The sequence below is a fragment of the Peromyscus leucopus genome, chromosome 9 (genome assembly GCF_004664715.2).
Source record: "Peromyscus leucopus breed LL Stock chromosome 9, UCI_PerLeu_2.1, whole genome shotgun sequence".
Taxonomy (NCBI): domain Eukaryota; kingdom Metazoa; phylum Chordata; class Mammalia; order Rodentia; family Cricetidae; genus Peromyscus; species Peromyscus leucopus.
The window spans coordinates 96952575-96965986 of NC_051070.1; the positions used below are offsets into that span (position 1 = coordinate 96952575).

Here is a 13412-nt window from a genome sequence, read left to right on the forward strand (position 1 = left end):
ATTCTAGACTTAATTTTCTCTTTTTCTCAAGTGGGAAGTGCATCCCTCTAGCTGTGTTTCCCAAGTGTGCAGACAGAAGTGATGGCGGCAAATCTTTCCTTCCTTCCTTCTTCAATGTCTTTTTCTTTTTGCTCTGTTTACAGGTGATACTAGGGTCATTTCTCCAAATTCCTTAAGTCATCTGCTGGTACATGGCCAGCTTTTCAATCAGTGTGTGTATTGGGGGAAATTAGTGGAGCACCTTACTCAACTTGTGTCTTGCTCTGCCCCTCACTCTGGGTACTTTAGGAGTGCTATTTAGGGTTATCTGCATCTTCCTTTAAAGATACCCCCTGCCCAGTTTTTCACAGTGTCATTTATAAATCTACTTTTCACCATTTAGTGGCATTTTTACACCACATTTATATTCATTATGTCTCCAACTTAAAATTCTGTCTGAATATAATACATACGAGAAGCACAAATAAAATGAAATCAATCTTCACTAAAATGTACTTCAAATAAAAAGCTGCTACTGTCTATGTGTGGTTGTTTTCTATCTTAAATTTACCATCCTGCCTTGCCTTTTACTTGTTTTACTTTGTAGTTTAGCAAAATTATTGTTTTATTTTTTAATAAGTCTAGAATCAGTCATATCTGAACAACCCTAGTATCTGAATCCTACAATGACATCTTGAACACATAAAACCAAACTTATGGGCTAAAAGAAGTTGAAGTTATTGATTAGTAATTGTTGCCCAGCTGGATCTTGGTTGAATAAACTGGAAATTCCTAAGGAAAAATTAATTCACTTTGTATTCTAGTTTACTAAAAGTCAGGAGCAAGGACTCCACTGCGGTGTTTAAAGCACACCACTTAAGAAGAATTTTTTGTGGTTTGTGTAGTTTTTCTTGACCAGAACATTTTCTTGAGAATTTCAGTCAATTCCCATGTTGCTAAAATGTCATATAAAGCAGTTATCTGGCACAGCTGTTATCTATCACTACACATAATTATTAGAAAATTAAGATTCTGTAGGTGGATATCCACCATTGCTGAGGATCCAGAATTCAGATGTCCTTTAGCTGGGCCTTCTTTCTAAACACAGTTTCACCTAGCTTTAGGAAGACACTACTACATCCTCACTCAAGTGGCTGTTTCTGACATTCAGGTACTCATTATGGCCTCATTTGTGACTGGCTGGAAGTGACTGTAAGCTCCTCACCACATGGTCCTCTCTGTGGGAAATCTCAGAACTTGGCAGCTTCCTTCTTCAAAGCTAGCAGAGTACAGTGTCCCCTCACAAGATGACATTACAGTCTATGTGACACAGTCTTTGTCAGAGATGATGCTCCATCATCACCTTTCAGGTACTAGGACAGAAGCAGCTTTTTACATTCTGCTTATATTCCAGGAGAGTGGACCATGCGAAGTCTGCTTCCTGCACACTGGGCATCACAAAAGCCACGGTAGAAGATGCTCACAATAGTGAGGAGGGCTAAAGCATCCTAGGAAAGAAGTATTTGGTATGCCGTATAATACACCTCAAAAAACTGTGAAGATTTTCTGAATCATGAATAAAGCCTGGTCCACTCTTCTAAGGTGAAGACAAGGAAAACAAATAGGAGACATTCATCTAAGAACAAGTACTGCCATTCCTTAGACTTACTAGAGAACAACAGTGTAGGCAGTATCCTGAGAAAGTCTATATTAAGGAAAGATTAGATATAGAAGTTGGAGTCATCAATGCAGGAACACACAATTTTGAAAAGTAGAATCAATGGAATGAAGAATAACATCCTGAGTTTTCAGAGCTGTGTATGAAAGAGAGAAAGCAGAGCCATCTCTTATAATAAATGAAAAGCAGGCATACAGTGCTGAATGTCCCAGCCAGGATCTGAGTCACAGCAAACAACAACCACAAAGCAATCTGATCTCCATGTCTAACTTCTTCTCAAACTCCCTGGTAAGAAGACAAGGTTGATGTGCTAATATTCCAACTGACTAAGTATAGGGATGAGTGTATGAGTTAAAATGAATTTGCAAGCTGTTTTGTAGTAGTCTGCTGGATTTCATCTTTGCCATCCCTTTTTTACCACGTAGAGGTCAAAACAGGCTCTATCTGCTGAGTCTGCAGGAAGTTTTGGGGACAAGCCTTACTTAAGTTTTATGTAAGCTGTTTTAAATATAAACTGGGATAGAGCTGGCTAAAAGCATAAAGATAGCAGGTGTGGTTACAGGAAAAATGATTTAATATTTTAAAAAAGGCTTTTAAAAATGTTTGACCTGAGTCTCCAGAAGAGGCCTCGGTGTGGCAGAGGGACAGGCTCTTGTTTTCCCAAGGGAACCCTGAGAGTGTGTGTGATTGCACAAGAAGACTGCATCAGGCAAGAATGTGGGAGGAAATCACACAGTGCTACTTCATGAGATATCACTAATTGTGTTGCAATTTAAGATGTGATTTCAGATGTTCTTGAATATATAAGTACTAGTTGGCAGTTTAACTGCTTTTTCAAAAACTAAGGGGTGTCACTTTGTGGGTGAGTTCTTGAATGGTCAGTAGGAGTTTCCACACCTTGTGAATTCTGGGACTATATCAGGAGTCATACATTTTGCTTCAATGGATGGAATGGGATGTAATCTTTAAGTGAAATATAATTTGTTGTCCTTGATTTATGTTATGTACTCTTTGATAATGTCCCTCATCATGAATGTAAGATATAGCTAATTAAAATGATTTTACTTCTGAGGTTTCAAAGTGCTAGTATTGCTAAGAGACTGTTGAAAAAATGCCTGCTCCATCATAAGAAAGTTATACTGACCCCTGACAAATGATACTGCTCTTCTGTGACTTTTCTCCAATTTCTCTTTGATATCTGATATTTTAAGCTATATTTAGATGAGCTTGTATCTCATTAGCTATACTATACACACATGCATATCTGTTTGTATGATGATGTATATATAATTGACATTGATGATATATAGCTATATTATTTATTAGTTATTAACATACATAGTAATGCTATCTGCATGCCTTGTGTTTGGGAAATTTCTGAATACTGCAGTTTTAATTCTTAAATTTACACTGCACTCTAGTGGGGAATAAGTTCAATGCAAAGTTCTTTCTGTGTTGGAATATCACGGCATTGTGGACAATTACAAATGCAGTAGTAAGACGTGAACACTATTATCACATTATAATAGCAATAAAGGTAAAATGTCACAGTGGGGTGTTTGTGTTATGTATCTCAGAAAAAGTATGCTTTAAAAAACACTCATAAATTTGAAGAGAACTCACTAGTAAAATTTTTTATTTGGTTTCTTGCAGTATATTTAGAGCACACACAAACATAAGCATGCATGTATAGAGACCACTCATACATATACATCCTAATATGGAGAAGAACTAAATCAGCATGAATTTCTCATTTTGTTCACCAGGAAGAGCAAGAGGACTTGACTTAGTTATATTGGCGTCTATCATTTCATCCCTTAGTTTTGTGCATTTCGACTGGATCCCACTGGGCTGCTTTGAGAGCATCTCTGCCAGTCCTCCAGGTGCCCTCTAGCCATCAAGTCTCTTTAGTCTCTTCCGAGTTGTCACAACCCTGTATGAGGTAGCTGCCACTGGAAATTGCACCCCCCAGATATGCATGGTCTGCTGTCATAACATCAGTGAAATTGCATTTTCTTACTTCCCTTGATAGACATTTCTTCATGATTTATATACCATCATTCTATTTTTAAAGAGATCTTGAGTAGTTTCTTCAAAAGTAAATACTATTGCAGTTATAGAATTGAGTCTGTATAAATAGTTACCACTATTTTTTTTAATCTTGTGTTATATTGAAGCAGTCAAAGGAAGTTTTCAAAAGTACAGACCCTCTGAGAAGGTCTACCTTGCTGTCCCATCCTCACACAAGAATGTTTCTCCCATACTAAAAGAAGTAACAAAACTTCTCATTATAACATTGATTCCACAAGGAATTTACTATTACCCAGAGAATTATTTCTTTAAAGCAGGGTTTTCTTATATTTGAATATTTTGATGCTTTATTTGATTTCCTCTAATTGGTCTTGAAACAGCCAAAGTCTCTCTCGTGTGTTAAAACTTAGAGTCCCAACTGTTGGCTAAACGCCCTTGTAAATTCTATTTTCTGCTAAATTGTTGGCTACCATCACACAGGCTTGTAGCATTTCACCATGAAGCATCTCCAGATTAAATTTTATTTATTTTTTAGTTTGAACAGCATGGTTGTTGAAGCTATCATTTAAGACTGAGCCTTAAAAAGAAATTCTTAATATTGACTTGCTGCCACTGCTACTTATGAGAAACATAAGTCTGTGTGAAAAGTGTTCTTGACTTACAAATCCCTAGCAGTTTATTTTTTTAAATTTTTTTTAAGTTTTAGAGTGGCAGGAGCTATTAATAAACAAGGTTATTGTGCATTGTGCATGCCACTTACAATTTTATGATATTGTGGGTAATTTATAGAAGTTCCCACAATATGTCTAGTATTTTCTTAGCTGACTGTTAGCACATGCCCACTATTCTCTTCATGGAATATTGCTTTATCATGGAGATTCTTGGTTTTCTGACAAGGTAGCAGATCACAGAACAAGGAAACAGGAATGGAACAAACAGTGAAACCTGACTTACTAGCTATAGAAGACAACTCTGGTGTTACTGATGAGAACTCTCTCCACTCAGAAAGCTTGGTATACTTGTCAAAGGACATACACCACTTTGAAGATAGTTCTTGTGACTATGTAGAGTGGTTTCTATCAAGATAAGGATGAGTTATTCACCAAACACACACATCTCATAACCAGGAACTCAGACTCTTCGGTGTCTTAAGTCCTCATAGCCATTAATATAAAATCAAAGTATTTGAACTACACTGTTTGGTGGCAAGTTGTGAAGCACACTCAACACGTAAAAGGTAAGGAGTCTTCCCTTGTCTCTCCATATCACCACATCAATGGAATATCTACATAAATTTGGAAAAGGCTATATGAGAGGGCTATTTGTTTCCATTTTGAAATGTCACTGATATTCATTTTTATACTTTGATTTATAACCCAGTGATCTGTTATTAAATGTTCTTTGATTGTTCTAGCTTTGGTCATGGACGTACTTTCAATAGCTATCTAAAATCTTGATTCTTATTTTGTTTTGAGACATTGAATTTAGGGGCTAGGTTAGGGTATGGCTTCTTGGTCAGCGTTAGCATGGGCTGGAGAAGATAAGAACTCAGCACTCTTACTTAAAGACAGAAGTTAGTGCTTTGGTACAAATTGCAGCTTCCGTCAGAAGTATTCACTTGGAACCAGGAGATGGCTTAGTGCTAAGGCAGTTGTTACAAGACTGATGATCTGATTTTTATCCCTGGGACCCACATGGCAGAAGGAGAGAACTGACTGTTACAAATTGTTCTCTGACCGTGACATGAGGGTATGGTGTACACACACGTGTGTGTGCATACACACACACACAAACACACAATAAAATAACTTGTAAATACTAAATAAGTATATTTTAAGAAGCAATCTGCACCCCATTGGGTGGTTGTGGGGGTGTTATGTTGTTTCCATATTTCTTTTTTTTTCTCAATTCATGCTCAGATATATTGATTACTACTTACCCAAGGTGAGATTTGCTATGTGTGCTCTCTTTAAATTATTCCTTTGAAATTGTAGAATTGCATTAATCTCAATATCCAAAAACTAAAATGTGCACAAACCAATATTCAACTTCTGCATTTATTAACTGTGGTTTTTAACTCTGTTTCATGGAAACTGGACAAGTATTGCATGGAGTCACTACCTTTTCAGTGTCCTAGAAGTTCTTCAAGTGTCACAAAGTTCAGGGAGAGACAACACGAACAGACTGATTAACATAAGCTGAAGGTATATGTGTGACTACTGAGTCTTTTTCTAAAGGGAACTCAAATGAGCAAAATTTCACTTCAAAAATTTAAATGAAATACCCTTACCGTATCGGTAGGAAAGCTGGTTTATGCTTCTTTATTCTCCACAGGACAGTGCCATTTAAGGTATGGTTTTCTTGTCAAAACCTGACGTGTTTTATGATGTCAGGACCCAATTCTAATGTTTATTCAAGGGTTCAGTTCCCCACGTGTCTGTGCCATGGTGAACACACTTTACCTTCTTTTCCCTTTGAGTGTTGATGCCTTTGCCCTCAGAACAAATTATTTATGCTGTCTCCTGCTGAATTCACTTTCCCCCATGAATAGAAAAGCCCTCCCCTCCCGTGTGGCAAATGAATCCCAAAGCCTTGAAAGAACAGTTCTCCTGGATTTGCACCCCTGCTGAGATGTTGGCAGATAATCTTAATTTATGTGACTAGATAGCAATGTGGGCCAAGCACGATAGTGTTTCCTCATAGACATGAATATATTTAGCAAAGTGATGTGTCAGAATTCTCACCAGTGACAACCATCTTGGAAGCATGGCCTTACTTTGGAAAACCTTGAGTTGTTTGTTCTTTAATAGACATTGATTTATTTTTCCATGATAAATTAGCAAATGTTTTCCATGCAAAATTTTTAAAAATACAGAAAACTAAAGAAAAAAGCCAATTCTAATCTCACCAAATATCAAATTTATCACCAAGTATCACAAAATATCAGGAAGCAAATATTGCTAGCAGTTATTGTCTCTAGAATGTTTCACACAGTTTTAAGTAGGTCATTGACACTTCTTAAATTAAAACATAAAATCTGATGTAAAAATGTTTTTACATTTCTTCTATTCTGTGAATTAGAGGCTAACTCTAAAGAACTCATAATGGTCTTCCTGCCTCAGCTTCTGAAGTACTAGGACTTAGAAATAAGTCAACATGCCCTGTTCCCATTCTCTATTCAATGAGTGTAGAATACAGAAATAGTTAGTGGAACCATGATTTATTTAGGCTTTTCCACTGCTGAATAATATTTAAGATAACAGAGTTTAAAAGTTTAAATCAATGCAAAAGAAGTTTTACATATTCTAAATATAATATGGCTAAATATTTAAGTTATTTATAATATATATAATATAATATTTATAATATAATAAACTAAAATAATGCCATTATTTTCAAAAAGCTATGGTTTGCTTTTTTAAATGTAACTCTTTCAATTATATCATTAATATTATTTTAATGGTGTTCCCTAAGTAAGAAAGTTAATGTATCCCTTTTAACAAGGGAGTGATCATATGGGGCCCAATTCTAGACAAAGAACTACAAGCAATCAAGAAATGCTGATATCAGGAGAAATACTCTTCTTTGGGGAAGAGGACCACCCCCCAGTTGGTTATGCAGTACCAAATAGTCCCCTGCCAAATCATATACAGATAAGTAACATAGGGACGGGTCAGGTTGTATTCATATATTTAGGAATATATAGATAACACAACTAGGGAAAAAAAGAATTTGAAAGAAAGAGCAAAGTGGGTTCATGGAAGGGGTTGAGGAAGGAAAGGGGTAAATGATGTTGTTATATTTTGATTTCAAAAATTTAAAAACCATTTAAAGTGACATAGGTTAACATTCATATATATATGAACCTTGAGTGCAGAATGCCTGCAAATTGTGTCCATAGCTGTCCTTCAAAATGGAAGGGAATGGAGGCAGCCTAGATGCCTGTTGGATAATGAATGGATAATGACGATGTGATACATATACAAAATGAAAGATTGTTTGTATAAGCAAAGAACAAATTATGAAACTTGCATGGAAATGGATGAAATTGGAAACTTCACTGTGGGTGGGGTAACAAAAGCTCCAAAGTGCAAACCCCACATGTTCTCTTTCACTGAGGACCTGGTACTCAGTACTGTATGTCTGACATGGAGTACCTGCACAAGCTAGGAAGCAAGGAAGGGAACAGAGGGCTGTATTATATTAAGGAAGTAAGGACATCAGAAAATGAGTAAAGAGAGGGAATATGGTTGATGTAAATGTCCAGGCAGTGAGGGAGTTGGGGATACAGGGGTCAAAATGGGGAGAGAACTAATTGGATCAAGAGGTTATAAAGAAGCCATGTGGAAAGTAAGATATGTCCACTTGGGTAGTGGTGGCTTGACTGTTGTGCAGTAACTGACCTCTGAATAGACTCAAAACCTACCCATGGGAGGTGGGGTGACCAATCTCTGCTACTGTCTGCATAGCTAACAACTTGAGGTATAGAAGATAGGAGGTTGATGCATGGAACAGATTGCTGATGTGCTGAGAGTCATGTGACTTCTTCGGGGGACAAGGCAGCTCCCGGCACGGATGGTCAGTTAAACTGTTCCTACTAAATACCTCTGCTATCACAAAAGATTCAAGCAGCTCCCAGCCTTAACCAGAGAAACCAACCCTTAAAATGAACTGTGGTAAATACAGAGGCATCGCTGTCTATGTTGCAGAAAATAAGGATCCAGCCCTAAACAAGTCATTTTGAGCACCCTCTCTAACTCTCAGAAAACATTGTGGAGGAGGAAGATATGTAAGAGTTGGAAGAAAGGACACCATTAGCTACAATTTGTACAAATACAGTTATCATTAACTCATATCAACTGTAGTTACCTGCTCTGGGCCCACAAAGAGCAACCCTATTAACTTATCAATCCAGGAAGGGGGAAGAATTCACAGGCCTGTAATGTTTGCCTTGGAATTGGGGCTGTTAGTAGATTATGATGGAGGGAAACTCCCCGTCTTTAGTTATGTGCCCTCTGCTAAGCCCACCAGCCTCCAATAGATAACCCCAAACTCACAGTCACATTGGTTAATATTGGTGGACTAGAAAACAAAATAAACAGGCATAAACATGTGAGAGAGATTTGTGGGGACAGTCAATGCAATGACTACAGTCAGTGCCAGCATTTTTAAGACCATAACTGGACTCAATGAAGAATATGGGCAAAGGACACGCAAAGATCATAGCTAGAGCATAAGGGTTCTGCTGAATTTCTTGCAAAAAGAATACAGAAAGATTTCAAATGACTTGAAAATGAAGAGTAAGTAGAAGATGCTATAGTCACTTAACTCTTCCAATATTAAGATCAAAATAGCTCAAATTGTGAACAAAAATACCAAATGCTTTACAGGATAATCTAACCACAGATCAGTTGTGTATTATCACACCGTGGTTATGAAGTTCTTAGCCTGAGGCCATCTTGGATGTTTAGTACATCTGTGGTATAAAATCTTGGGTTTTAATACAGTTTTGGCAATTTTGTGTGCATAGGATGTGTTCACCTAGGTGTAAGTCACTTTAATTTAATGGTAAGGGACTTGAAAAGCAAGAGATTTAAAAGAAAGTTGCAACTGGAGATAGAGATTTAACTTCAGGCATCAAGCACATCTGGCAGAAGGCCTGCCACTGAACATGTCTAGCCTTTTTGCTTTTTGAAAAAATTTTGAGGGAACATCTCAGCATATTGTCTTAAACTTACTATCCCTAGTGTTAGCTTGTGCCATCAGGCCTGGCTATGAAAGGAATTTTATGTAGTAAAAATCTTAAACAGTCTTATCAATAAAAACAAACCCAGAGCCAGGTATTGGGGTAAATTCTGAAAGATGAGAGAAGCAGAACAAGCCATAGCCAACCTCACCTCGTCAGTTCCTCAGCTGATCTTGTTTCCTCAAACTGAAAGCCTATGTCCTCATCGGAATGGATCTCAGCTGAACTGCTGCTGAAAGCCTAAAAGCTTAAAGGGCTCCAGTTCCTGGTCCTCACACCTTATATACCTTTCTGCTTCCTGCCATCATTTCCTGGGATTAAAGACTTGTGTCACCATGCCTGGCTGTTTCCTATGTGGCTTTAAACTCACAGAGATCTGGATGGATCTCTGCTTCCAGAATGCTAGGATTAAATGTGTGTGTGTGCGTGTGTGTGATGTGTGTGTGTGCGTGTGTGTGTGTGTGCGCGCGCACACGCGCGCCACCATTTTCTGGCCTCTATGTCTGTCTAGTGGCTGTTCTGTTCTCTGACCCCAGATAAGTTTATTAGGGTGAACAATATATTGGGGGACACAATATCACCACATTTCCCATTTTTTGTCTAATACCACCCAAAGATGGGCTTTGAACTACAAGCTGCTCAGGACAATTTAGAGATGGCTAGCTAAGGTGATCCAGATTCACATACAACTCAAGCAAGGACTTCAAGCAAGCTCTGTACTTTTGCATTATGCAGAGACAGGACAAATGATACTGCTACCTCTCCCAGGACTTGACAATTAACCCCAAAATTTTCTTTTTACGGTCCCCTAAAGATGTCTTCTCCCCAAGAAAGCAGGAAGTAATTTTAAGATTTTATTTCACTGAATTGAAAGAAAAATACCCAATACATTTGTGCATACTGAAGAATATAATGAACAGAACTGTTGACTTACAGATAAAATACATGCTTATTTTGACTATGTTTTACTAAATATTTGTGTGACCTTAAGCAGGTTGTTTAACCACCACTTAGCTACCTTCTCTATGGGATTGGAAAACTAAAAATATCTCTTAGATTGTTATGGCAGTTAAAATGACATGATGTGTGCTATGTACCTAGACACAGCACTAAGTCAAATGATTGTTGTCTGTATTCTCCTAGGAAGGCAACTTTTCCCCACCCCCTTGTGAATTATGAATACAACCAACTAAAGTGGGAAGAAGTGGGAAGTTTTCATTCACAAGCTTCTAGAGCCTTCTTTATGTAATGTCTAGCTTGATAAACACTGGGGATCTAGAAATCTTCATCTGCTTGCCTCTATCTCTTTCTCCAGATTTCACAAGTGCACAAGATGGAGACAGTGAGGCTGAATTAATGCCTGATGAGTTTGAAGACAAACTAGAACGGGAAAAGAGACATTCAAACTTTACCTTGTGCAGTGTGTGTAACATTCAGCTGAACTCAGCCGCTCAAGCACAAATTCACTACAATGGCAAATCTCACCAGAAGAGACTGAAACAACTCACCAATGGAACACTGAAGAACGACAGTGGTAAGATTCGTTAAAGTGTATGCTCAGTTTTATACCATCAATTTCAGGTGTGTGTCTGCAGATGTGAAAATGGAAGAAGAGACTTGTCTCTTCTTTAAAATTGGGAGAAAAATATTTTTAAAAATTCATTAATAAGTGCCTTAAGCTGAAATATTTTTCCTTATAAGAGTGTCTGTATTTTGTGTTTTTTAATTGAAAAACATTGATAGGGTTTTCATGATGTTTACTTTTGATATAGATAGATTTACAAGTGGATATTGTTTTATGATGCATACAATGATAGGAATTCTTTGTGTTTGCTTTTATATAAATGGGTGCAAAGGGACATTCTTTTAGGGAGCATGTGAAAGAATGGCATTTTATATATCTAGGGTGGCAGGTGTGTGATGTCCTATTGCTTAGTATGATTGTAAATGACTTGGTTTAACGTACTTCTTCTCAGAGAGGTGTTTAATTCAATAAGCATGTTGTTGAAATTAATAGTTTGTTGGGCCATTTGGCACTGTTGTTTTAAAGTAGGTGTTGACTGTATGAAAAGTCAGTTCTAAAATTTACTTTGGAAAACAGATGTAAGATTATTAGCAAAGAATGAGAGGTAGAGAGAAGAGGATGGACTTTTGTGGGGGATATTTTGAAGAGCTAAGGTGTAATAACTAGAAAGATGATTACAATGTTGTATATGATTAGATATTTTATATTTAGTGAATAAAATATGAAGTTTTACTGACTAGAAGGCTGAATCTCAATGTATGTAGCTATTTGATGTCACAAATATGTATCATTTTGCAGTGTGTTTCAGTACTACTGAACCAGGGAACACTTGGAACATCTAGAAAATAGAAACTCCTTCAGCTGTGTTGTGTCCAAGTTTGTGTCCATGCACATTTATACATGTGCACATTCTAATATATTCCATTGGAAAGAATTTCAGATTTTTTTTCTTTCAAAAGTATAACATTAGTTTAGCATTGATATTGTTTGTAAAGAATACATAAGAAACAGAACTTGTAAATTGAACTCTAGTAAATTCTATGAGCATAACATGAACCTAGAAAGCAAATATACTTACATGATGGGTGAAAATATACATATTGAAGTCTTTGCTTAGAACTGCCTGAGAAGAATGTGTTATTTAGCACCAACTTCTAGGTCAACTCATCTTCTCCAATGACAGAATTCAATTCCAGATTGCTGGATTTTAAGTATTACTAGAGGTGATGGTATGGGCTGCTGTGTTTTATGCCTCTGACTTGACAATCAAACTTCTTTAGGATAAATAACTAAAGTACCAGCATGCCTAGTTTATAACCCAAACTAGATCCTGCAATTAAACAGTGGCCAAAGGTTTTCAAACTATAATACCATGAATGAATTTGCTCAAGTTTGATATTTTATAATAATTATATCAGTGCCCTTATTATGGGTTAGATGGAACTAAAGGCTTTACATATATGTGTTTTTATTCATCTTTTCCTCCCAATTAGCTCGGAGAATAGCCAGCCCCTTTCTTTTGTAGATGTGGAGATTAGCAATGGCATTGATTGATTTGTGCTGAGGGACAGACATCTATTACTTGTTCAAACCAGCAATCAGAGCATCTCCTCTTCACATAAATATCTGCACCTCTCAGGATTACTGTCTCCCAAAATTAATATTGAAAACTACTGTGCTTTTCTCTGTTCAAATGGAGAAATTATTTCTAAGAGAATGGAGAAAATTGAAATTCTATTACATTCCCCCAAATACCTTAATCAATATGCTGTTCAACAACTGGGCTTTCTGTTAAGCTAATTACTGCTTAAGGCATTTTAGGTTACTATGCAAGGCCACTGAAAACAACCATGATTCATTGGAGCTCTAGGAGAGCTAATTCACACTCATTTGGTCTGAAATTACACTTCAAAGGAAGGTGGCCATGGCTGTGAGACCAGCAAGTGTCATATCCAAGTCTTGAGGACTATAATAATTGGAAGAGCTTTTCAGGGCAACAGTGTGTGCTCCAGTGTCTATGAAAGCATGTCAAACCTGGTCTTAGCCTGGGTTGGGTGTGTTTTTCAGCAAATTGAAGCTGGAGTGTATATTGTAAATTGTATATTGTAATTAACAGAATGGTGTAACGGGGTGTAGGACAAAAATCACTGGAATACTTTTTGTCATTAGTTTTTAATTTGTAGGGACTCTAGATTCACAGTACAGGTTTGTACTGAAGGATTAGGTTATAAGAACCACTCAATATGGTTCATATTTCAGTAAAGATCATCCGTGGGATGTCCTGCTAAGAAAACTGAAGTACCTGTGAGATTCCAAGGTGCAAATACTAATCAAGAGTTAGCCTAATTTGTAAAGGTTTAAAAGAACAACTGTTCCCATGTCATGTGGGAGAGGTAGAAAAGCAAAACTTACTCATTTCACACCCTAACGTTCATGGGATAAGGCTTCCTTAA

At 37.1% G+C, this 13412-nt stretch overlaps 1 protein-coding gene across 1 annotated transcript in view; it reads left to right on the forward strand.

Annotated features, from left to right (window-relative positions):
- Positions 1 to 13412, forward strand: part of Znf385d (zinc finger protein 385D) — a 938498-nt gene that overhangs the window by 206509 nt on the left and 718577 nt on the right. Inside the window, exon 2 of the mRNA XM_028875654.2 lies at positions 10750 to 10968. Coding sequence (XP_028731487.1) covers positions 10750 to 10968 — 219 coding nt within the window. The remainder of the gene's footprint in view (positions 1 to 10749; positions 10969 to 13412) is intronic.